The sequence below is a fragment of the Falco cherrug genome, chromosome 3, assembly GCF_023634085.1.
Source record: "Falco cherrug isolate bFalChe1 chromosome 3, bFalChe1.pri, whole genome shotgun sequence".
NCBI lineage: Eukaryota > Metazoa > Chordata > Aves > Falconiformes > Falconidae > Falco > Falco cherrug.
Genome location: NC_073699.1, coordinates 78,236,798 through 78,263,141, shown reverse-complemented (window position 1 = coordinate 78,263,141; position 26,344 = coordinate 78,236,798). Strand labels below are relative to the sequence as shown.

The window sequence follows — 26,344 nt, the reverse complement described above, 5'->3', positions numbered from 1 at the left end:
AAAAGACAACAGTTTGGCAGGATGCCATTCTCTGATGCCTCCCTTTGAAGTAAGGGGCAATAACAGTGACCTTCAAGTGTCAACCAATATGCAGTTCCAAGCTCTGAAAACAGTTTCTTCTCTCTTTCTATATGTTTCAGTATTTATTGCTCTTAAAGTCTCTTTACATCATGATTCTGTTTCATCATGATACAGCAATGCTGCTCAATGATCAGAGAGTTGGGACTCTTGAAGTCTTTGCAAACATTTCCAGTATCTTAAGCAAGACTCTGCTGTCTTGCTCTGGTTTGATGTGTCCTATGTAAACCAGCTGCAGCAAATAAGTGTCAAGGCGTTACCCATGTATTACTTAGGTCTGAAAAGTTGTTACTGATCATATTTTAGGGATAAGAAAGCAACAGTAACCTTAAGATAAACACAATATGAAGATATAGTGAATACATGTACTCCAAATTATTTGTCATTTCCTTAGCGTTTTTTCTGAACAGTTTTCTTTATTTAGGATAGAAATACCAGCATAATTTTCCTTTTGTCCTCTCTAATTATGCATCTTAGTTTCCTTTCTGTGCAGAAGGCCAAATTTTGAGGCTGTGCAAGGAAGTTGTTATCCATATCATTTCACGTATTTTCATCTTCACATAACTGCACCAGCTGCAGTGGTCCATTACATACATAGCAGTGGGATGGAAATGGTTAGGGGGTTAATAGGTGGTTTCCTTGGTTTTATTTTAAATGGAGGAGGATAAGATATTGCAGTATCTTTACACAGAGTAATACACAATAAACTTAGATTATTGCCACTTCCAGCTTTCACGTAACAGACTACTTGAATCTGTTTTGCAGCTAGGACAGAAGAAAGGAGGAAGCAACAGAAGTGTACCAGAGGATTTAGTTTTACAAGGACTTAGGAATTTGGCTATGAATTTTCCTGTCTAACCTATGAAAGTGGAATTTCACTAATAAAATAAGGACAACGGCAAGTGACCTCAAGAGAAAATAAAATTGTATCCATTGTGACGTGAAAAGATCTCTCCTTGATGGGACATTTTTTGTTTTCTGTTTGTTCACCTGTGAGGGGTTCAGGGAAGCAGGTTTCAAAGTTCTGTGAAAGAGGTAGAACAGGCCAGAGGCTTGAAGCAGAGGTGGGGGGGAACTATCACCCTGAAAGAAAAAACTGTGAGATCAACTGCAATATTTCATTTAGAATAATGTTGTGGAATGGCTAACGGTGGTCTTGCTTCACAGAATGTGGCCTGTAGTCCTAGTCAGGAGCTGCTCCTCTGAAAGGCAGTGAAAGTTTAAATCAAAGTAATATGAAGAAGCTAAACCGAAAAGCACTTAATTACAAAAAGAAAGGGAGAGAGAAAATTCCTCATCGGCAATTAACAACACATAGGGTGATTTTCAGAGCGTGGGAATAATGGTCGATAGATTTACAGTTCCCCAGTCCTTTCTTTGGGTTGCTTCTATAACTCCAAGGCCCCTTTTTTTCACTGAAGTCCACTGTCTGTGTTTCTTGGGAATTTCTATAAAATTCTGTGGATGGTAGCAGAAGTCTCAGAAGTACACTTAGGACCTTGTCTAATAGCCTGCAAAATTAAAAAGGAAATATTTAGTAAGACTTTAGTAAAGGTTAAATGACCCCTATACAAATTGGAGTCATATACCAAAAGATAAATATTTTAATGTGCTGTTACCACATAAATTAACTTTTATGTGCATTATACGTGCAGACCAGAATGTTGGCAGCCTAATTATGGCAAGACCATCTTTTGTTCTATTGTTCTATAGTAAAACGTTAGTGGTCAAATTCTTCCTGAATTAAAAGAATTTTAGGCATATCTTATACTTTAAAAATTCCCTTTGATACCAAGCACAGCACAATGTGCTTCTGTGTTAATGCTTATTTTCAGGCTTTGGTTGATTTTGGTTGTTGTTGGGTTTTTTTGTTCCTTCAGCATAGCCTTCGATTTATCTATTAGCTGTGTCTTTGGGGGGGGCAGGGTTGGAGGTGGGGAGTGAGAACGTTGTGTTCCTGGGCTATAAGCTATAACAAAGAAAGCCTGAGTTTCTTCAGACTGCCTTCAATAAAACTCCGCAAAGGGAAGAGGTTGCGGGGAGCCTGGAGGGGACAGAGACTACATAACCTTGTACACATTGTTCAGCTCTAGGGACCATTAAGGCAGAGAGCATATTTTTGGTGCTTTGAGTTCTTGTGGAAAGTCACTGTTTTCAAAGTGGTGTCTTGGTTTTAAAATCACCTAGCTGTGACTAGGTTAGGTGTGTATTAGGTATCATGCCTAGCATCTTACAGACTTTGTCCCTGCCTTAAGCAAAACTTGTGGATGGGTCCCTGGATTATCATTTCCTACTTGTGTGTTGGTGTTTGTGTCTCTTCATCTTAGAGTAGCTATGTAATATCTGCAAGACAAGTTTGACTGGCACTCATCTCATTTCTTTCCTTTTTTTTTTTTTTTTTTTTGATTTATTTAAAAAAGAGAGAGGTTAATCCACTAGTTCTAAAACCTTTGCCTACATTTCATTTTGATGCCCTAGTGGTTCTCTATCCAGAAACTGCACATTCATAGTTGTCTTAAACAGACATCCATTTTAAGGGGCTATAAATACTTTCATGTCATACTTTAGTTGAAGTAACTGAGCAAAACCTGTGCCCTAGTAGATGCTCATTGGTTGCCATGACTGATGATATACTTTACAAAGATTTGTGGGGGGTTTGGCTTTTATTTATTTTTTTGGTGGGTGTGTTACCCTGTAGTAGTAATCCACTTTAAAGATGAAAATAAACACAGTGATTGTTTTGAAATTTGTTTTGACTGCTATAAAGCGTTTGTTTAAATAGTTGTAATCTGGTACTCTTATCATGGAACTGAAGTAACCCAGCAATAACCTTCAGGTTAGCTGAATATATCTGATCCTTCAGCATTAGCTGAAACCCTCCCTCCCTGCTGCAGGATAAATATTTGCCTTTCATTGAATGGAATAATTTCTTCTGTGCTACTAAAAAAAAACCATGCTGGCTTCTGCAACCTTGTTTATTTAAAAGCCTCCCTATGAATCATTTTTCTTAATTTACTTCTACTATTGCATTGACACTAAATTTGCATGTGTGTGTAGGAGGGAACGTGAGCTTTTCCACATCATCCCATGTCCAGTTCACACAAAAATGAACACTGAGCATTTCAGCATCTGTCTGATGTTCTTAGCTTTATAAGGATGTCATCTGTGTGTAGCTGATGTTTTCCTGTTTTAATTAATATTCCAGTGGAGTGGAAATTTTCCTTTTCTATCTTTTAAGAAAGATTTAGCTAGCAGGTACTACCTTTTTTCATGTACAGAGTATATGTTCTCTAACAATACTAAGAAACAAGTGCCACTGTTGCTTTGGTTGAAAAAGAACACACCTAATTCCTGCCTGTGAGCTTATCTCTCTCCTCTGATCTGAATCTGATCCACTTTCTGGGGATAGTCCAGGATTTTTCATGGATGTGCCTTCAGCACATGGGTGTATGCTCATCTTACCAGAAAAGAGCATATACATAAAAAGCTAAGGTCCTTTAAGCATAGCTGTCTTCTATAATCATGTTTTTAAGTAAATGCTAGTGCTTATGGAAGATATATCATTACTGGCTCTGGAAATTGAGGTATCACAGTTCTGTTGCCTGGTTTATTTGTCAGCTGTTAAATTGACATTTCTGTTTTAATTCTAAAGCTGCTTGGTTTTCAGGATTTTTTTTTGCAGACAACTAGTCCTTCCAGGGTAAGGTGCAGTAAATTTTTTTGTGAGGGAGTCATCATACATCCTAATTTTATGAAGGCTATTATATGCAGGCTTAATTTAGGGTGTTTTCATATTTATCATTAATCTAGTTGTATGGGGATCAATTTTTCCCAATAATGGATTAGAACAATACCTTGCACAGCAGTAAGAAATCCAGAGGACTGTATTTTAATTTATTACTGCTCACCTGTAGTATTCAATATATGGTTCACTTGACAGTTCTACGTTTTCTACACAGAAGCTCAGCATTTTCAAAAATAGGTGCCTAAAATTAGAATAGTAAGTCCCTGTTCAGTTCCAAACTTCAGCTGGCTCTAGAGAAATAGACAGTACAGTAAAAGTAGATTCGGGCCTTTAGTTACCAATTCAGTATCCTAGTCTGATAAATACTGATTGCAAAAATTCTGAATGGTGAGGAAGGGAACAGTGTTCACTGCTGAAGATTTGATATCAAGACTTTAGACTGTAGGTTCAGGGTTATAAACACGAGATGTGAAAAGGGGATGGTGAGATCTCAAGGAAAATATCCAGGAAGTGTTGCTCACCTGACAAGTGTTAGTTTTAGGGCCCTGGTGATCCTGTGTTATAAAGTGGTCCTTAAACATGAGCTAACAGTCTTGATTCTGGATGCTTTTTTTGTTTTCAGCTTTTCTTTCTGTTCAGTGCAATTATAACTCACTGGTTCCCAGTTCAACTCGTATTGATTAAACTCGTGTCCTTACTACCATGCTGTCGTCTGAATGAATAAATTCTCAAAGAACTCTTTCAAATTTATGAGATCCACCATATTATAAAAGTATTTCACTTACAATTTTGGGCATTTCAAGGCAGTTGAGGAGAGCGAGGAATTTGATGTCATCAATCTGGAAAGCTGGTAGGAGCTTAAAACACAGTGATAATGGGGGCACTGTTGTTCATATAAGTAATACTCATGCTGTCAGCATTGTAGGATGCGTTGTCCTCTCCTTAGAGAACTGTGATCCCACAGAGCTTCACGAGTTATTTCCCAAATGTCATTGCTGTAGTACTGCCACACACAGATGTTTGCCCTTCACAGGCAATATAGCAAAGCTAGTCTTGAGCTGCTCGCTAGTAAGGAGAAGGGATGATATGAATGCTCCCTAGTCAATTAGTGAATTCTTTTTTTTTTTCTGTTTTTTTTGGTATACCAATATATATATATGTGTGTGTGGAAGTTGAGAGATATCTCTGTAGGGGTGGTATATTTTTGTGGAGGGGCCAGGGAGATGGAGAGATGACAACTGAGATAGTTAAGTCACTATGATACCTTAGGAATGTTTGAAAATGTTTATCTTTTAGTTGTTTGCCAGAGTATTGGAAAACTTCCAGGTTCTGCCATTCTCCTGATTATTCTCTAACTCCATTAAAAGCAACAAATTTTGGTTTGACCCTTTGCATCTCACTTGATGAGTTCATGATCTCACATTGTAAATATTCATATTCTTATGACATGGAAACAATTCTAAATGGAAAAAAATGCACAAAGCATCCCTTCAGAACTAGAGAAAAGAGAACTGGATTTCAGGAAAATGCAAGGAATATGAGTGCCTTACAAACTTTATTACTGTTTGTATGTTGTTATTTTGAGGGTTTTTTGTGTGGAGCGTAACATAGTGTCTACATCGTTAAATCAAGTGGAGAATGGGATCAACTGCGAATGCAAAAGAAATCCAGAGAAAGATAATTCTCTAAATCTTCCATGAGTCTGTTGGTTTGGGGAGGAACAAGCATAAATGGGAGAGAGACACGGCAGACATTGTAGCCTTTTTGTTTGTTTGTTTGTTTGTTTAATATCATTGTTTGGTTTTTTTGCTTAAGTGGTTTGTAGGTTATGGAGGCTTTGTGTGTGACTTACAGCTCTCTGCCAGAATTACTGCTGAATCAAAGCCTGCTTTGAACATACTAATGGCTCTTTAATGAAATAATTCATGTACTGGTATCCAATAACTTGAATATTGCTATTTGCAGATAGTCCTGAACTGATTTGGTATTTCTGTTATTTCTAACTTAATGGTTCACCCTGTCCTGTTTTCCAGTTGAGCTATAGGTTGCTTAACAGGAGTGGGTTTTTTGTGTTAATTTAGCAAGTGTGATGTCCAGTGCCAGCTGTCCCGTGCCAGCAGAGCGTGTAGTGTCCTTTGAGCCAAATGGACACAGCTTAATGACTAATGAGCTGAACATTGATATTACCATTAATGTTTTCCATTAATGTCTCTGCAGGTTGGGCAGCAGCAAATGGAAAGTCAAGCTCAATAAAAAACAATGGTATCTCTGGGGTCTTAAAAATTAATAGTAAAAAGTGTAAATAGGGGAGAGGATAAATTTTTTGTATTGGTAGTTACCTTTGCACAAACACATACTTAGCAGGAATTTTTAGATGGCTTTTGTCAAACCTAGGGGAGTCAAACCCCTGCCTCATTGTTTTCCTTCCATTTCTAACTTCATTGCACTTCTTTTTCTGGGGACTCATGTTGTTTTCTCTTCCACCTTCTCTCTTTCCATCCCACTGCATGCCTCTTTCCTTGGTCTGACCTCAGAGAGGAGGAAGAGTATGAAGAGGAGGAAGAAGAACAGCCAGTCACAGAGCCCAATACTGAGGATGAGGGGGAGGAAGAGGCCAGTAGGCAGGTCAAAGCCAGGTACTGGGATTCAGCATCGTTCCTCCACCTTTTCCTCAGGCTCTGGCACAAACTCACCAGCACAGTGTGCACGGCATCGACCTTTTCACTCATGTCCCTAGATCACCTGTTAAAGCCACCCACCAAGAAAATCCTTTTGCATTTAAACCGCTTGTTAATATGTGTGTTAATGGAAACATGTTTAAATATATAAACTCAATGCACTAAAAACTGTCTGCACTCACTCCCTTTGTACAAACTGAGTAATGCTCACAAATCCTAAAAAAATTTAGCAGAAAGCGTAACTTCTAACCATGACTTAGGTTTATATTTTTAGTTAAGGCAATGGTGAAACATTGCAGTGCTTTCCTTAGAATGTTTCTTGGTTTCTTAGGTTTTCGTTCCTATTTTCATGATACCACCTTATTAGCAGTCTCTGTAACTATGAGAAAGATTGACATTTATTGAAAGCTGCCTATGATTTCTATCAATTTTTTCATGTTTTAATAGAAAAGAACTACTTCAAGGCAAAGCTGATGGATATAGGTATATCATTTTATACATACCTGCCCATCTGTGTATACATGGATATAAACAAACCACCTATCACAACAACATTATCATGCAAATTTTATACTTATTTCTGAGGTACATATGGATTTAGCATCTGGTAACTTTGTCCTAATACATTGGAAGAAAGTATGTTTTTTCTTCCAGACAGACATTTGATTTGGGTTAAATTGTTTGGCATTGCAACTCAGCAAATGAGATCAGGTTTTTTTGGTTTTTTTTAAATAAACCACATTCATGCAGACACTGTACAGCAGGGAAGGAAAAAAGGAAACTGTTTAATGTGCAAATTCCAAAGAAAATACTGTACTGTTGTTATTAATATATTCCAGTCTGCAGATCTTGCCAATGGCTGCCTGAAATTTCAAAATTAAGTGATAATTTCCTCAAATTCAATTCTTAAAAGTCAAAGCTAAGACACAAGTTATTAGTAAATTGCTTGAATATACTAAATACTGTCAAAAAAACCCCAAGGAAGAGCCATGTAAAGGGTGTGATGTGTTATTAGGTCATCGGTCTTTTAAAATAATAGTCAGTTTGAGATAACTGGGAGATATTCCCATGGCTTTTCCAAATACTGCATTTCACTGTCACTGTAGCGTAACAAAAATTATCTGCACTCTGGCATTTTGTGTTAGCTGCTGTCAGGACAGGTAAGACTAGCCTGGCTTCAGTGACTGCTGCCATGCACATCTGGTGACACAGATGAAGGTTTCCAAATTGCCCACTGTGCTTCTCTTGTGAGAACAATTACCTGGTATATGCCTGATGATTATCTTCATAATATCCTAACATATATAACATTTATTATATTTTTGTTGCATATGCTGTGGCAAACCTACACTCTTCAGATAAGGGCCATGTTTTGCATGCCTGTAGATGGATTGCAGAGGTGGTCTCAGGAGAATGGAATCAGCCACCGGCTGAATGATCCAGCCCAAAACACATGCAAAATGTTTGTGCTGGAGATACTAGTGAAAACAGATATCCCAGAGTGCAGATTCCATGGCTTTTCACCTGCCTTGCTCCTTTCGTCACTCACTAACACCTGCCTTCACTAGAGCACAGCAGAGGTGTTTTCTATTGCACTTGACACCACTTTCTATTGCACTTGACACCACTCTGCAAGTCTCCATGTAACACCAACATGGTATGATGACATTTCATAAGTGCCTTCAAATGTAGACAAGCAATCTGTTAAGGTGTTACTTCTGAAATCATTCTATACTTTAATTTTGAGAGAACAATGCTGATTATTTTTTTTATTTTCATCTTTGGTGGATCAGCTTTTTTAAATAAAGAGATCAGATCACCAGGGAGGATGATAGCTGGCTTTCAAGAGGCCATACATATGTATGTCATACAGATATAAGATGTAAATCATACAGATTGTATCTTGAAGCATCTGTAGTCTGTGGACCATGTTATCCAGCATGTTGAGACTGCTTTGTACTTCTCTGACAGTGCTTGCAACCTAACTTGAAATAATTTAAAATTGCTCACAAAATATTTGTGAAAAGGTTCATGACAATTACTTTTGAAGCCTGGGGGTTAAATTTCTTTCTTTCCTTTAAAGGTGAGTTGCTTTCATTCCTCAGTATTCCCAATCCCAAAAAGAATCCCACTGAGATACAAAGATATGAGTTCTCTTGCTTTATTTTAATAAAATTATGATCGTCTTAATTTGGGAAGGTTTTGTTTGTCTGACTCTTCTTGACTTTATTTTTTTTTTTCTTCCAAGCAGTACTGTCTATTGATCTCTCTCTTCCCCATTTTTCTCTCCTACCCTTCCCTTTTTCACAATGTTTTCCTCCTGCAGTGGGGTCCCAGGCATACGGGAGGCTGTGAATGAAAACCTCTCTTGGTGTTCTGATTCTTCAGCCACCTCCAGTGCCATTTCTCCAGCTGAAAGGCCTCTCTCCTGCTCTAGAGCAAAGAACTCTTCTAGCAGCTCCTCTTCTGTGCCTGATTCATCTGTCTGTCATCATAATTCTGTCCTATCATCACCATCTTCACCTGCGGCAGCATTACTAAGCTCTTCCCAAAATTCATCAGCATCTATTACTCCAAAGGCATCTCCAACGGTGGAGAAATTACCTTATGTACCACATACTCCTTTTCACCTCTTCTCATATGACTTTGAAGAGTCTCCAGCATCTGCAAAAGAAAAGGAAGCAGAAGTGATGAGGGAAAACAGGTAGATTTTATAAAGCTGACATTAATTTTTAGATAAATGAATAACATCTTTCAAGAGTTTTGTAGTAGTAATAGTGCACTCTTTGTGGTGTATTGTATCCAGAACCTAGTGTATTAGTTTTAGTCCTGTAAGCCTGTATTATGATTTGATTGATATTCTCCCCTTGCCTTTGTTGTCTTCAGTTCATCTCACTTTTCTTCAAGGTCTCTAGTTAATAAGTATCCTGGCCTCCTCTATGCAGTAGGTAAATAACCTGTGATCCGGGAGATCAGAGAAAGAAGCACTGTTTTGCTTTCATTTACAGCAATGTAATTTGCTGGCATGATTTCATGAAAATTAATGGAACTCTTCAGCTATAAAACCAAGAGAAATCAGGTTAGCATTTGGAATTCAGGGGTGAAATCCAGGCTCCTAAGACTGAACTGATAAATCCTGAATTTGTTGTTAGATTACAGTGCATATCCCTGTCATGCAATCTCAACCCATGCTTGTAATAAGGGTAGATTAAACCCTATAAAAGAGAATATAGCACTCAGAATAGACAGTTTTTCCTCCACAACATCTGCTAAGTTCAGTTGCCACTTATGCATTTCTCTTAGATTTTAATTTTCATTTTAAATTTCCCCATCCCACACATTTAAAAAAAAAAATGTTTTGTCTCAATGTGTTTTCAAATAAAGTAGTATGACAATAGGTAGCACTAAAAACAATACTAGAGAATCTGCTTGAAAAGAGGTTGATGATTTTTAGCTGCCTCTTCCAGTCATCAGTGTTCTTTGAATTAGGTGCTGAAAATGTACACATATATTGTGAGCATATTTATTTCTTCCTTTCTCCAGCAGTTCTTCTGAATTTCTTCATGTGAACAAATATTTTCATTCCTTTGATCCTTTTAATTTTCGATCTTTCTCTTCTAATAGGTGGGTGGTTTTCTTCGCTTTTGCATTTCACTGAAAAGCCTGTAAATCCAAGTAGCTGTTGACAAGGAACTTAGTTCACATATCTTTCCTTACCTGCAGCTTGAACACTGAGATTCCTCTAAATTTACATTTTCCTGCATAGGTGCAATTTTCCCTTAGGCCTCTCACACTTATTTATTGCGCTATCATTGCAGTTGCTGTTAGAGTTATACTTTTTAGAGAGTAGGTTCCTAAATACCTCCTGTTCCTGCAATACCTCCTGTTCCAGAAATACCTCCTGTTCCTGCAATACTTAGTATTTCTGCAGTGATTCTTTTTTCCTCTGACCATTCTTGTGCTTCTGGTTACCACATAGGATCAAGGGTGTGGTGCCAGGAAGGATTGTGCTGGGTTTGTTTGGAGAAAAAGGAGAACAAAGCTTGCACGGTTTGGGCTATAATGTGTTCATAAAAGAGGTAAATGCCTGGGGTTTCTTCAGAGTAATGACTGCTGGGACAAGGCCGTTGCATCTGCATTGGTATGTGGGACAAGAATGGATAATTGAAGTAATAGCCACTACAGAGGAAGGTTAGAAAGCTAAACATTGTGTTAAGGATACAGACTTACCCTGGTGTGCTGGTTTTGCCTTGCTACTCTTCCAGAATCTCTGTCTCCCTCCAAATTTGATATGTAGGGATGCCATGTCCAGGCCAGTCCCTCTGAATTTGATTTTGTTAATACTTGTAGGTCTGAGTCTATTGATGGTGTATCCTCTCCATTTTAGTGAGAGTTATTTTTGTACTAATTGAAATTCCTTGGTCTGAAAAAGGATTCTGTTCTGTCACCTTTTTCACCGTGCAGAGGAGAAGAAAAGCAAGTGTAAGGGTTGATGAGTATCTCCTTTCAGTTGATTGAAATGGAAATGCAGGTTTCTGTTACTATCAGGAACATAATGAGGTCCGAGTTGTTCTCAGTACAACAAATTTTCCTGATCACTCACTCAGTATGGGCACAGACAGAACATCTTCTGAGCTGAGCCTGCCAGAGAGAACACCCATGCAAGATTTGTGCTACCAGGGAACATGGCGCTCCACCAGGCCACTGTCTCCAGTTTCCAGGGCAAGAATGCCAGCAAGGCAGTTATTTCCTACAAAATTCCTTTAGTAGCTTAGAAATGTGTGTGTTGGCATTTTTTTCCAAACTTGTTCCCCTGTTCCTGGGCAGGCACCATAGTGTCTCAAAAATAGATGGTCGTGGTGGAGTCTTTTCTAAAACATAAACCTGGAATTGTTGCCAAAGGGGCATGTTCTCTAAAGCATGATCCCTTCCATTATAACAACCCCTAACTGAAATCTGTTCTGATTTTAACACGGGCCTTGGCAGGCAGCAATGCTGTTGTACCCTAAGGAATGAAGCTTGACACTTTGAATGAAATTTTGCATGGCTAGATGAGTGTGCTAAATGGAGCTGAAGGAAACCAACCAGCCTTTTCAAATAAAATTGCTGAGTGAAACTACTGAGTGCTGATGTGTGTGAGAGAAGTAGCAGAGAAAAGATAGGGAGGGTATATTATATCTTATGAATGAAAATATGGAAAATTATGTTGCCTTATTTCCTGAAGTGAATTTTGTTGTTTTGATGAGTTGCCCTTGCAGAGTACTTACATAAAGAGCATCATATGCTTTCCACGTGGGAAGATGGTATTGTCGTGAACAGAAATGTTAACATTTTCCCACATCAGGAATCTCTCCTTGATGTGCTGTTTAAGTACGACGGATAAAAGGCACAGCAAAGCAACACAAATGTCTTTTCTATTCAGTACAAGAGCCAGGATGAAAACGTTGCTACAAGGGACTCTGGGCAGGTGGCCATTCCAGAAGTCCTGGAAACAATTTCTCTTTGATCAGCAAGCTGACATTGAAGTCAAGCAGGTTTTGTGTTTCTTTTAATGGTGGGAATGGCCGATAGAAATTTCTAAAGCCATGCTTCCAGGGACATATCTTTTTAACCACTGTGATGACTTTTTACAGGCATTGTATGAAATGGCTCATAAGCGATGACTTATGTTGGGGGAGGGGAACGAAAATACTGTGTGCTTGAATTGAAAAGTATGTTGATGCTTTCCATTTATACTGCAAACATTCACAAATCATGGATGTCCATGTTCACATCATGCCTTGGGAACACTACTGTTTTCCTTACTTTCACTAGATATGAACACTGATAACTTGGACTGGTTTGATTCCTTTTCTAATAGCTAGGTGTTGGCTTCCAAAACAGCTACTGCATTTAGGTAACTGAACAGTGATTTAAGTATTCCTGTTCTGAGTTGTCACTTGGGAGGACCATTCTAATCTTTCATTATTTACCATACCAGTAGCTCACTGTTTGAATAAAGTATGGCCATATCATGTTTGATATTAAAACGAGATGATAGGTTGCATATTTTGAAGCTGGGATTACAACAATATATTTAGAAGGTGGATGTTTGAGATGTTCTGTGTATGGGATCACTGCCACCCCCTAAATGAGGATTTACTGTTGCATGCTGGCTTGCTGATGGATTCTTTCTGTCTCTCCCTTTCTCCTACTTTCCTTCCCATTTCTTCAGATACAATAGCTATGGCAGCAGCTCTTACTCTTCTCCACGACCTTACTCTGGTGTGAGTGCCCCTACAACACCAACTTCTCGTTATGGGACAACTCTCTCACCACCTCAAGAGACCAAATCTGACAGGTTTGTAAATTAATCAGTGTTTTGACAACAGTTGCTTTATAGAGACAGGATGAAGGAGATAAGTGTAAGCTGTTGTGAATGGGTACTGGAAATATCTTCTAGCCAGATCTTTTCTAATGTTGGAAAGAAAACAAAGAAAAATCTAGACTTGTGCACTTCCCACTCATTCTCAAACCTTTTTCTGACTTTGTGTTAAATGCTGGATGCATTTCCATCCCACTTCTGCTTCTTCCACTGAAATGGCTAAAACATTGTTGCTTCACAACTCTGCTGTTCTAAGTATCAAAAGCTGATCAAAGCACATATTACGTATTTCCATTTTTTTTAAATAATTTTAGACAGTTCTATTTTCACTTCTGTCATCTTAAATCAACTATAAAATCTTGGAAATGTGCTTAGCTTAGAATTTCCTAGGGCATAATTTTTTCCTTCCTTGAAAATGCATGATGCATCTCATTGTATTTCATCAAAGGAAAAATGTTTCTTGCTGTAGGTAAAGCAAACTCATAAGAATCTACTAGTTATACCAGTTATCAGCTCACTTTAAAAAAACAAGGAAGGGGCGGGCGTGGGAATAGGGAACCCCACACCACCACCAAAGAACCAGTATTTTGAGCAATCAGAATACTCTCTTGAATTATGTAAGGTACTAGGGGAAGAAAAGATAGGAAAATATTACGGCTATATGAAGGAAATTCTTCCTGGCAAGAGATTTGGACCAGCAGAAGTTAACTGACTGTTACAACCTGAAAGTAAATGACAGCCTCAAAGGATGTCATGCTGAGTTTAAAGAGGAAAGGTGTAAGTTTTTAATTAATTTAATGTAACAATAATATAATTACATAATTTCCAATTAGGCCACATGGGCTTTGGGTTGCTTGTTGCCCAGTTGTCCTCCTAATTCATAAAACTTCTATTGCCACCCTTTTTTTCAACTGAAGACTTTTTCAGGATAATTTGTCTGTATTCCAATTACTTTTTATTGCTTTTTTTAATATTTCTATATGTGTATAGAAATACATGTATATAAGTTTGTGTGTGCATGTATCTATGATTGAACCTACCTAATGCCTCACATCCTTTCCAGTCTACTACTTGGAATGACTCAAGTTAGGTTCTTCCAGCATGCATGTACTTCTAGCCATGAGGTACTGATTTCATCCTTTTTTCAAAATGAGTAATTACATTAAGCGTATCTTTGGAGAAAGGCATTGTTTTTCATTTGCTCGTCTTCCTAGAGTAACTTCCCTTGATTTGTCTTTCCTGATCTGAATTAAATTATTGCTGAGTGAAACCTTAATAAAAAACTCTAAATCAGCATTTTTACCCCCTTTTACCTCAGCAAAACGGTTGCCAGATAAGCAAGAATTAAAAGTATCCCTCTGCTTTTGAAGTTTTACATTTCCAAGCCCCTTCTGTTCTGAGCTTCTGATTGCTACTGCAGCAAAGAAACCCCAAAGTGGTCAAACACTGAGATGACTAAAGTTCGCTGGGTCCGTCCTGCGAAAGGTTGATTGCACTGGCCCAGCTCCAGTAAAGGAAGCAAGTTTTCTCTGCAGCATGGACGTAAGTGCATTGCTGGTTTGGAGCCAAAATGCCTTGGCCCCACAGGATGAAGCTGTAAAATTCACAGATTCATGGCGAGTCAGGCCAAAGGGAAGCTCTGTAATAATCTGTTGTGACTTGTAATGGGTCTCACAGAAGCTAAATTAAAGACCCCTGTACGTTCACGTTTTCAATTGGCAGTGCATGACTTCTCCTGGAAAACATTCCAGTATTTATCATCACTGCTAGGAAAATATTTTATATTTTGAAGCCAGTTTGTCTAGCAGCATCTTCCAGCCATTACACGTCTTCCTGCTTTTCTCTGTAAAACTGGAAAGTACTCTGCTTTCAACTATCAGATCTCCTTACATGTTCTAAGTGTCTGAATACAATGCTCAGAGTTGCATATCTCTATTTCCTTCAGGTTACATTTACAGCTTTCCACCTCACATGATAAAAATATCTCTACTCTTGTTTAAATTTGCAGCTTGCTACTCATGGTAGTTGAATTCACCGGGATTTCTGTATTTTTATATTTGAGGGATGTTACAGCCTGGTGCTTTTTGTATGCTAGTCTCTGAGAAGTGTGAAAAATGTGTGTATGCCACAGCTGCATGTTGCCGGAAGAATAGATGCAGTTGTTTCTGGAAGGATAATTAAATGTACAGGTTCAGATGCCTTTTTGCATCAAGTCTTGGGTTTTTGGAGTGCACTGCCATTGCAGATGTATAGTTCAGCAAGCTCTAATGGAGTGACTGCTCTGAAGAAGGGCAGAAGCCTGCTTTTATTTCATTGTCCTGAAAAACATGCGTTACAGAAATGCGCATGCAGAGATCAATGAACAGAATTTGCTCATTGGAGAGTAGGCTGTTTAGTGCATGATGCAATGCTCTGTGCTAATTAGTAAGTGGAAAGTATTGTGGAAGTTTTCATAGTTCTTCTATCAGTGGTGTTTGCCTTAGAATATGTAAACATTATTTCCTTCTCCTGATGGTAAAAGTTTACACAGATTCAGACACCTAAAAAAAAAGCTAAAAGATGAGGAGGGAGAGGAAGACACTTGATAAGAAGCAGATGCATATCTGTGGTTAGCTCCAAGGTAAGTTTTCTGCTTTCAGTTTAGGATTATAGTTATTCAAAGCCTCCACAGAAAGATTCCTGTCTTTTATCATGCAGGGAAGAGCTTCAGATGCAGTTCCTGGTACTGTTTATCTGACCTTCGAGAATGAGGAGGAAGGAAGAAGCAGCATTTAGAGCAGTGCCCAACAAAATGATTCATGCTCCATTCAGTTACCCTGACAAGCCTTTCAAACCCTTGACTGCATTTTGCTTATGTAAACAAGAGCTACAACTTAGGTGGAAAGAAGCAGTGTGGCTGACATTTTGATATTCATGCTTTTTAAACCCTCTTTGACAAAGAATCCAAAAAAGCAGTATAATTCAGTGCAAAAGTAACTAGTTCTGTTCTTTGAAACCCACATAATGTATATATTTCTGATTGTACAGCAGAAGAAAAGGCTTACTTTACTGTTTCTAGGTTTCTAAATTCAGCTGCAGCCTTTTGCCAACTTCTTGCAATACTGTTGTTCTCTCTCATTTCTCTGGATCCCCTGTGGAGAGGCATATTTCTGAAGTGCGTATTGCAGCCATGGGAATCCTGGAGGGCAAATTGCAGGGCGCTTTCTGTTCAGCCCTTCATTGGGAGAGAAGAAGGGGTATACTGGTTTGCTCAAATCTCTGCTTGTGAAAGTTGCTTCTAATGTCTAAGAAGTATAACCCAGTGCTCCTGTTTTCCACTGCCAATGACTGCTTTGCTCTGTAAATGTACTCTCCCACTCTTCACAACTTAAATCACCAATTAACTCTTTCACCCAGTTCCTAAAGGAAAAAAACCCCTGTCAGTCTGGATTTCTTAACCTCATAAATTTTGGTAGCAAAAGGGAAGAGCAAGACATAGCTGGAGCATTCCAGGGAGAAAAGCATTTTTCTGTACCTCCAAGTTGCTGCCTTGCCTGGGGGAAGAAGGTGGTATAGGACTCTTATGTGTCTCCATGACTTGTGCTCACACCTAGGATATTCCTGTTTAGCCAAAGACTGTTTTCTCAGACTCTGAATCTAAGATAGTCACTCAATTTGAAAGCTTCAGCCTGGAATCTGTAGCTGAACAGCAGACTTATTACTTGCAAAGCTTCACACCCCCTTACAGTGTGTTTTTGGTGGTGCAGTGTATGTGTTGTTGATCGTGGCCATAGTTAGAGAAGACCCTGAAGGAGTCTAACTTCTAAGGCAAGAGCTTCTGAATTCAGCACCAACTTTAATTAATTTCATTGCCAGAAAAATATTCTGCTGGTGTGGTTGCCAAGGTAGGTTTCTTCTAATGCATTTGCCAGGAGGTGGTTCCCACTGGGCTTGAGAGTTAAACAGTAGCACAGTTAGCCTAGTTCAAAAAGCCTTCTTCTCGGGCCACTGTGTGCCGAGGGAGCAAGAGTTCACGGTCCCCATTCTCTTACCTCTGTTAAATCAAATGCCAGAAAGTTCAGCTTGCAAACCTCCACTTCTGGATCCTCTTGGCCATGCACTGTCCAGCTCTGGCTGGTTCCTCTGAAGTTCTTCCAAATCTCCAAGATTGGTAGGGGCCTGCTATGGTGTCTGCAACTTATTCCTGTTTGATGCACTCTCTAACTTTTCCAGACCATTAGAAAATGGACTAAATAAAGATGAAATATGTTTCACAATCCTTAATCTGTTTCCTGTCTTACTTGCTTTATGATCTATGGCAGTATGTTGCCTTAGGCTCCAGTGATGCAGGGCCTTGAGTGTTGAGTGTTCATCTCCATGTTCTTATATGTCTTTTAAAGGAGATGTACCTTCAAGCATTTATTTCTACAACAGGTGCACACAGACACTGAGATTAGCGTGACTAGGTTATAGGTGATTTTTTCTGCACTGATTTTAAAGACACTTTAAACACCATACCTGAAGCATAAACTTGAAGTGCAGCATAAGTCTGCAGATAATCTTCTTTTGAGTTTTATTCCCTCTCTAGGTGCCTGGAACAGTGATTTTCTGGCAATCTGGTACTTTTCTTTCAACTTTGTGTCTCTTAAAAGCAAAACAAAACAAAGAAAACCCACCTGCTTGAGAATGCTAAACAGCTTTTCAGTTAGACTTTCTACTAAAATTAAAGGTCCCTGTAATTGACAACACTAGGTAGGTGCCGCTGGATGAAGCTTCTTGGCAGGTTCTCTTTTTTTTCTTTTCTATTTTTTTTTCATTAGCCATTCATCACTAATCTGCACTCTGGAGTTACCTCACTCCAGCTGTTAAGCACTAAGGGAAACCAAGAAACCTATGAAACAAAACCCACTATACAGCCTACACAGTTGCTGCCCTCTCGAGAGCAACCTCTCTTTCCTTGGCTTTCTATTCCACTTCTACCATCTCCAGTGTGTCCTAATACACACTTCTGGGCTCTCAGACCAGAGACTGTGGCCATTTTTTTATGTGGTAAATGCCAGGCAGATCTTTCACTCTAAATAACATAATGAGGAAGGGATAGCTTGGTAGTTGATAATAGTGGCCCAGGGCAAAAGCCTCAACTTTATTGCTGAGATTTTAAGAGGAAAAGCGACCTTAGGAATTACTTGATGATTTACAATTTGGGAAGCAGTGGTGGCTTACACTGGCTTAGCTGCTTGTCAAACTACTGTGTAAGCAGTATTCTTGGTGCAGCTTTGGAGGCTTCACCATAGGGCATATGTTTAAACAGAAAATTGTGAGCTGGGTTACAGTTTCAGACTGCAACACGTTGCTGGCTGAGCATGCAGCACCAGGTGCTGGTGCTCAGGGGAGATACGTACCTTTAGCTGGGATCTATGGGGCATGGGGGCTTTGCAAGCCATTCCTGGGCAATTGGTGACTTGCATGAGGATGAGAAGCTGCAGCCTGGAGAAAGGCAGAACCACAGTGTAAAACCTGTACACATCGAGCTGTGAGAGGAGTGCATATATAGAAAGTCCTTGCGCATTGCCCTGGCTCTGCACAGCGCTGCCCTGCTGCAGCTGGTTTTTGTGTAGTCCTTCAGGCCGGTTAAAAGTCCAATGTTAATCAGTTTTTCTCTTCATCATTCTCAAGTTTCTTTCTCAAAGGAAGCATTAGTCAGTAGTTTTATCTCTCAATTCTCTGTTTATTTTTGAGAGAAGTTTTGTAAAGATTCCTCAAGTAATGTTTAGTCTGTTTGCAAAATCTTATATCAACATGCTTTTGAATTTGCCGTGTCATGTAGGGAGACATAACACACGGAGCGTTTAACTGTGAAAAGCAATATGGCTCTTGGCAGCTTTGCCTCCTCTTTTGTTTCTTTCTAAGATGGAAAGTGGATTTATTTTGTTAAAGCCAAGAGACATTTAGAGTTACTTAATGCCTGAGTAGGAGCTGCCGACTTTTGTTCCCTCTCTGTAGCATTCCCATGACTACTGGAGCAGGAGTACTTTGGAAAACTGGGTAATTAGTGCTTCCTTATTAATGTTATTAATGATTCTGACCCTTGTTATATTAAAGAAAATCCTGAATATTAACCTTATGACCTAAAGGGATTTCCTCTCATAAGTCATCTGTGATTTTTTTTATATAGTTCCTAAAAATATACATTTGTATTTAGTATTCTTGCTATAGATATTAATTTCCATATAGCAAATTTTAAAAATTCAACTAATGGAGGAAAGCACAGCCACAAAAGAGTATTTCAGAATTAACATGAATGAAGAACATTTGAAGTTGGTAGCTGCGAGTTTGGTGGAATAAAGTGGCTTAGAGTAAAACTGAAATATTTTCTTTAATTTTCAACAAGATTAGAGTAATTCAGGTCACATATTCCCCTTTGCGCTATATAGTCTGTGATGAAGTATTGTCAGAAAACTGAAATACTTGCAAAAAAGTGTGAGATACCTTTTGTCTCTCTGAGCTTGTGTTTTTAATAATGATTGCTAATTCACCATGTGTCAAATGCAGAAGGTCAGGTTAGCTGAATTTTTATTCAGAAGAGTCGTGGCCTACAATCAATATTTTCATTTTGTGTCCTCTGCCCTGTACATATAGATATATTTTTTTTCCTTCTTTTTCTTTCTTTTTTCCCCCTAGTCTTTGCTTTTTCCTGTGTTCTTCCAACAAAATAGATACCTAATGACCTCTTTGGCCCCAAGTCCTGATGCAATGGTGTGGAGCTATATTCTAAAATCCCCAGACTTAGACTTACTCTTGTTGCGTGTTTTCTTTCTGGAATGAAAGTGTAACAATATAGCTTGTTTAGCTTTTTCTGGTTTTAACAGCAGGCAGAAGAAGGCTTTTCTTAATATTTTTATATTAACAGTCCATTTTTAATAGCCTTGTGTTCTCTACAAGACTAAGAATAGTAATCAGAGTAAGCATCCTTCTGGATTGTATTTATGGAATTGAACAAATGGTTGATATTACCAGCTGGTAATGTATGACACCAGCCTTACAATGATGGCATATATTAGCTATAACCTGCTTTCGTGAGTTATGCTTTCATAGAGTAATCACATGCTCTTTTCTGTTAAAATCTCTTGCCACCTTTGATTCAATGCCAGAATTTTTTTTAGCCTTTTCCTTACTTACCCATTTTTAAAAACACAGACTGTGACAGTGAGACTTAAATATTCCTGAGGTCTGAAGGTACTGTCACCCTCTAAACAGCACCAAAGCACCAACGTTACCTGGCAGCTGAGCCCACGCCTGTCCCGCCACCTTGTCTGGCCACTGCCGCTGCCATTTGCAATTCAAGTACGAGTTCAGAAAAAGGGAATGTTTACTTTAAACATTTTTACCAGGGGAACACAAAGACAAAAAAACCAAGTTTTGAGGCAAACCAAACATAGACAAATCTCTTTTCAAATTGTTTAGAATATTTGAGGAATATCTCTTACCACTTGCTTTTCCTTCTGGCTGCTTTACAGGTTTGTACACCCTGAAAGTACCACCTGCTTCCTCCAGGTTTTGTTTATGCTCATGTAGTAAATCAAGGATGGAGTTTACTAGCTACTAAAATCTGCTTATTTACAGTTGCACTTCATGTTAAAAAGAGGATTGATGCACCCAAATACCAGCTGTGTTACAGTGTTTGATAGCAACAGTGAAGCTGTGAATGTATGAGGTTTCATAAAGGAAATGGTCTCAGCACATGATGTGAAGTGTGGTCTTCACCAAGGGCACGTGTCCAGTCGAGTGCACTGGACACCACAGCTTCTAACCACTAAGCGAGCATTAAGTCAGCAATATCAGTGCTGTTTCTTTGCCTGTCCTTTTCTAAATGTGACTGAAAACCCAAAACTTGACTATTTGTGTTTTAAGAAGTCATTGCCACACAAGGAGTCAGCTGCCCATATTCCTGTCTGTTTAATTATGACCTGTTTCAACAGAACCTTCTTGCAGCTTTGACTGTTAGTTTTGACCATTTCATGCAATAAACTGTTGTATGTAACATGGCAGGCCAGAACTGACTGTGTTTGGGACAAATTGATAGAGTCAGGTATCTGTGTGCAGGCTGAGCCGTAGCTTGTAACTCAGCTGACGTGTAAACTCATAAAATAACCAGTGGGAAATACCAAGTTTTGGCTAGTTATTATTGATTTGATTCGTTTCCAGGAGGTGGCAAACTAATATGGAACATGGATACTCATTTTCAGTTTTGTCTTAAACATTGGCCTTTTTTTCTGACTGTTTGGCTGTAGATCTTTTATTTAGATTGTGAGGCAGCTGTTCATACATTGCATATTTTAGCCAAGTGAGCAATGCTAGCCAAACTCTGCTAGATCAAACCTCCAAACAAGGTGTTTCAGCATTTGGAGACATTTTACTACCAAGTTCAGGTTAAAATCCCATCTGCAGGACTGAGCTGCACATCTCCATGTGATTCCCCTGTAATCCCGTGGATAAGAATGTGTCTTTGCTGTGGAGCCCCAGAGCTTAGAGCTGAAGGTTTCCAACCTGCTAGATGCTGTGCAGACCTACAATCATTCTTCTGGTCTCTCAGCACCACCCCATCCTTCCCCTTAATTTTCTTTCAGGTTCTATGAAGTCATAACTTCCTTTCATTCCAAATGGAGTTTGCAGACTTCAGGGCAGGCAGCTGGATAGGATGGAATGGGATAGGATAGCAAGCTGAATACACAGAACAGATTGAGCTCAGACCTGATAGCAACAATTTTGCCATCCCTTCCAGTTTATTTTCAGGTGTCTTCACATGGAGGCAATGTCCTGTTTTCCCCTTCCGAGAGCAATTTCTGATGATATATCCAACCTTACTGCCATATTACTAGCTTTTGAATCTTAGTACAGTGGTGCTACTGTTTCTGCTGAGAGCTTTCTCTTGCAACATGCACTAAAAGGTCAGAAGGTAAAATAAATTTAAAATATGTTCAAGGAAAAAATCACCACACGTACTTGACTGTCAGAGTCTGAGATTATTTTTTTCTTTTCTTGGTGCTGAGGCATTTTTTTTTTCTGCTTTTCTTGGTGCTGAGGCATATTAGAGATTTTTATGGTTTTGAGCGTGATCCAGCATTGATACTGTAGCTCTGGAAGAATGCCAGCAGGGAGCCTTACAGAATATCAAGTTTTATACCATCTTATGTAATGTTTATGTGGGTGGGATAAGACATACTGAAATTCAGTTTATTGAAATTGTTGAAATTATATTCATACTGCCCTGATGCCAGTGAGACTGAAATGCCTGTTTTGCGGCATTCCTACTCACACATAGACATAGACACTCACGGAAGAAAGGTTTGTGTTAATGTTTTTGTCTTCTGCGCCTATTTTCACTGGTGAGCTGGTGCCATTACACTAAATGCCTACATTGTGCAGCTATAAGCATGTAAATAAATAAGGGAAAGGGTCTGAGTTCTTAAAAGTAATGAAAATTTATTCAGGTTTGCAGTGCTGGTTTGAGAACCTTCCTTTAGAAAGCGTTTAGTTTCTTTTCAGAAAAGGCAGTATCTATTTCTCTCATTAATCTTTTCACTGCAAAACTCATGTTACAACAATGCACAGAAACCATTCTACATAAGTTACGTCTTTTTGATTTTATCAGTATAATTCAATCATTGTGGATATATTTACATCTGTATAAAGCTACTCTGTACAATACAGATTTTTCCTGTCTTAAGAGACAGGAAGAAAGACATGTTTACACTGAGGTTACTCTATTACCATGTGGGAGTTTGGTGGTACCAATACCACCATGTTGGGGGAAAGATACGTGATAGGAGCCAGTCTCCTAGCCAATGTAGTACTTGCAGTAATAAAAATAAATAAAAAAATCTGTGTCAAGACCAAACTGTAAATGAATATAAATGTAGCATTTTTGAATTGTATTTGCTACCTGAAGCTGTTTAATCTAAAATAAATAAATAAATAAATAAATAAATAAAATAATCATTTACATATCTGAGAACTCTTTACTGTAGAGGCTGTCATTTCTGACAAAAAATGTCCCAGTTTTTTGTCTGGGCATTTACTCACCGTATCTTATTCATCTTAACAGCCTTCTAAGCAACAGCTGGAAGTGTGATAGTCATTGCTGGTGGGACATTGAACCTTCATTACAGTGACCTGCCATGGAGTGTCCAGTTCATAGCTATTGTCAGAGGACTGCAGAGAAGGTCCCCTTTCAGACTAATTCTTGCTTAGCCATAAAACAGGTTGTAGAAGACTGGGTTTGAGGTTTTTGGGGGGTTTTGTTCACTGTGGACAGAACAAGAACAAATGGGTCTAAATGGCAAAAAAAGAAAATTTAGGCTAGACAGCAGAGAAGCCTTTCGGTCTAGCAGGGGTAGTTAAGAACCAGATGGTTGTGGTACATCCATCATTAAGGATTTGTAAGGCAGGTCAGGCAAACAGTTTTCAAGAATGGTTTGAGAAGACTAAAACCTGCTGTGGGCAAGGAGAGAAGAATGGGTATTCTGTTCTCCTTCAGCCCCATTTCCTCGTATTTTTGAATAATGATTTTGATGGTATTTAATGATTATTATAACTAGCTGTGCTGTCCCTGTGTGTTTTACTCCTGTTTGCTCTTGCAGCATGTGCAGTAAGGAAATCATGATAACAGAATTTGTTAATGTATAAAGGAAAAACTATGCCCCTGTCTGGCAGAGCATTCAAATTCTGAAGGGCAGCTGGGACATGTTTTAATGGAGGACTTAGCAGACCTGGCTTAACAGTTGGACTTGATGGTCTTAAAGGTCTTTTCCAACCTAAATGAGTCTATAATTATATGATATCTTCTTTAACTTTTGTTTTTCTCTATACAGGATTCTCAGGTGTTTGTGACACGTCTGTTTTTGAGACCTCATTGCATAACATACTTGGAAATTGCTGGGAAAATAATCCAGCTTTTTTTTTTTTCTTTAAATTTTCAAAACTCCTTTACAGGATTCATTTTTTCAGTTAACATGATTAACAGTAAAAAAAAAAAATCTATTTAGACAATATTGCAGTTAAAATACACTGCAGAATTCTTACACATACTTTATTTTATTTATACTTCAGAAATTTGGCAACTTAAGAAGACTACCCTATCTCTGGTTCTTCAGCTTGTCACAGCATCTAAAATCAATTTAGCAAGAAGATACTTAACCAGTGCTTTGAAGTATCCATACATAAATATTGCCTTGTCATTCTGTTGGTTGGGATTATGTTTCTTACTGAATGATTGCTACTCATTTTTTTGCCAGTATAATCAATAAAAGTGACACTGAGAAATCTGATCTTCCCTCTCTGCAGGCCAGCTTTGGGTGGTCTCCTTACATCATCTTTTCGGCAGCACCAGGAGTCCTTGGCAGCAGAAAGAGAAAGACGACGTCAGGAGAGAGAAGAAAGGTTGCAAAGGATAGAACGTGAAGAAAGAAACAAATTCAAGTAGGAACCAAATTTGTTCTCAATCTGTTACTTTAATGCATGATGGATTTGTAAATCATTGAGACATTCAATTGCAAAATAATTGAACTGATGAATAGTTTGTGCATCTCTTTAGACACCTTTCTTGATCTAAGTATCTTAAGAATTGATACATTAAACACATCGTGATGAATTTTGGCATTTAATAAACCAGCAATCTTTTTAAAGACAGCTATATATTCACCAATTATACTGTTTGGGTATCTGCAGAGGCCAGGTTTTATTAGCTAATATACTTCCTGACGTATAATCTCAGTGAGGCATAGGGTTTGAAGATTCAAACTAAAAGTGTTTTGCTGTCTTGGGATGTATGGTAGTGTTTTTAAAGTATTTTTTCCTGCTTTTCTCAACATGTGTCTCTTCCTTCTGGAAACAACTGTCAGAAAGTAATTAGCGAAATTATTGTTCAAACCATGGCCAGATGAAGGCCTCAGCTGAATATAAGACTCTCCATTTTCACATCAGAAAACATTTTCTGTGTTGTGGGATCCCAGGGTGTGCTGCCTGAGGATAGTGAGGCAAGCCCTCTCCTTTTAAAACCATGCCTGGAAATCCTAGCACAGGCATTAGCAAAGACTGCAGTGGGCTTAGGATAGGTAAGGAGACTATACCTGAAGTGGTTTCCCTACTGTCTGAAGAGTGTACACTAAGAAACTAATTTGTTTCCTCATAAACAGAAGTGAAAATTAAATATATTGTTTAGTAGTTAGAAGACATCATGTAGTATTCTAAAGAATGGTTGGATAAAAGTTTTGTAGCCTTAGAGTTGGTATTTGTGGAGAAGATGGCACTGGGTTTCATGTGAGCTTGTTTATTAGTATGCAGGATTGTTTTCACTGTAATCATCTCTTTAGTAAGAAGAGGAAATGGTCTGTGTCACAGTGAATTTGGAAAGAGAAGTAACTTACTAGTGGGTGGTTGGTTGGTTGGTTGGTTGAAGGAGATATTCTCCTGGCTCCAGAAGACAGTTAGTTTTGAAGCAAATGAGAGGCGGAGGGAAGGTGGAAGAGCACCATAATAGGATCTTTGGCAGCCAAAAGCTGCCCAAGTTCTCCTGAAACAGAAACAATCAGGTCCCAGTCTTCAAGCCTCTTCCAAAAACTCTCCCTCTAAGTGGTATCATCAGGCTGCAGCAGGCTGCCATGGACAGCCAACATGATCTTTCAGAAAGGAAACTCTCAGACCAAAAAAGCCACCAGGACATTTGGCAGCTTGACCTGTTTGAATAACAGATCTGCACATTTCCATAGAGGTTGGCTACAGTAGTTGTTCTGTCACAAATAAGAGCTTCCTTAAAGTCAGAAAAAGTATTTTTTAAAAAATGTACGTCTTCATCCCATTATTCGAGATTCAGAAACTGGTTAACTAAACATTGTGATTGTGTTGCATATTTAAGATGACAATTTTTCACTGCCCAGTGCTTTCATCTTCTAAATTTGAGTTCCCTTGTCACCCGAAAGGTGTACCTTGAGTTTGAGTTGAGGGTCTCCAAAGCCACCATACTTCACAGACAGACAGCATCCCACAGTTGACTAAACAGTCTGGCAGGAGGAGGACAAAGCCACAGCAAATAATCATGGACAGTTTCGTAAGAGTTCTTGGGATTACATTATCGTATCATCAGTCTGGCTAGAAACCCAGTCTCTGAAGATGTATTTTTGATTAAAAATAGCACTTGAAATTCACAGCCTTTAAACTCGTGAGCAGTACTGGATTTACCATCATGACTCATTTGTTATCTCATTCTTTCCAACTCTGCCTCAAGAACATTGCACTAGGTTCTGGCACCGTTATTGACAAATCGAGGATAATTTAAAGGAGAGCATCACAAGTTGTGAAAGGTTTTGGTTTTAGGAGGAGGATTAAAAAGCTTCATAAGCTACTGCTAGGAGAAGGAATGCTGTACATAATGAACATTTTTCTCAGTAGAAAGACTGTTGTACCCGTTGCATATGTAGAACAATGTCTCCTAAAATACAGGGT

At 38.7% G+C, this 26,344-nt stretch overlaps 1 protein-coding gene across 4 annotated transcripts in view; it reads left to right on the top strand.

Moving 5' to 3' along the window:
- The window catches only part of FHOD3 (formin homology 2 domain containing 3), a 415,647-nt gene that overhangs the window by 304,108 nt on the left and 85,195 nt on the right, over window positions 1–26,344 (top strand). For 3 of the 4 annotated variants that reach the window (XM_055705737.1, XM_055705738.1, XM_055705736.1), the window contains exons 11-14: window positions 6,358–6,459; window positions 8,828–9,205; window positions 12,716–12,841; window positions 24,188–24,322. In XM_055705737.1, the coding sequence (XP_055561712.1) occupies window positions 6,358–6,459; window positions 8,828–9,205; window positions 12,716–12,841; window positions 24,188–24,322 (741 nt within the window). The remainder of the gene's footprint in view (window positions 1–6,357; window positions 6,460–8,827; window positions 9,206–12,715; window positions 12,842–24,187; window positions 24,323–26,344) is intronic. The other variant, XM_055705739.1, reaches the window with a different exon arrangement.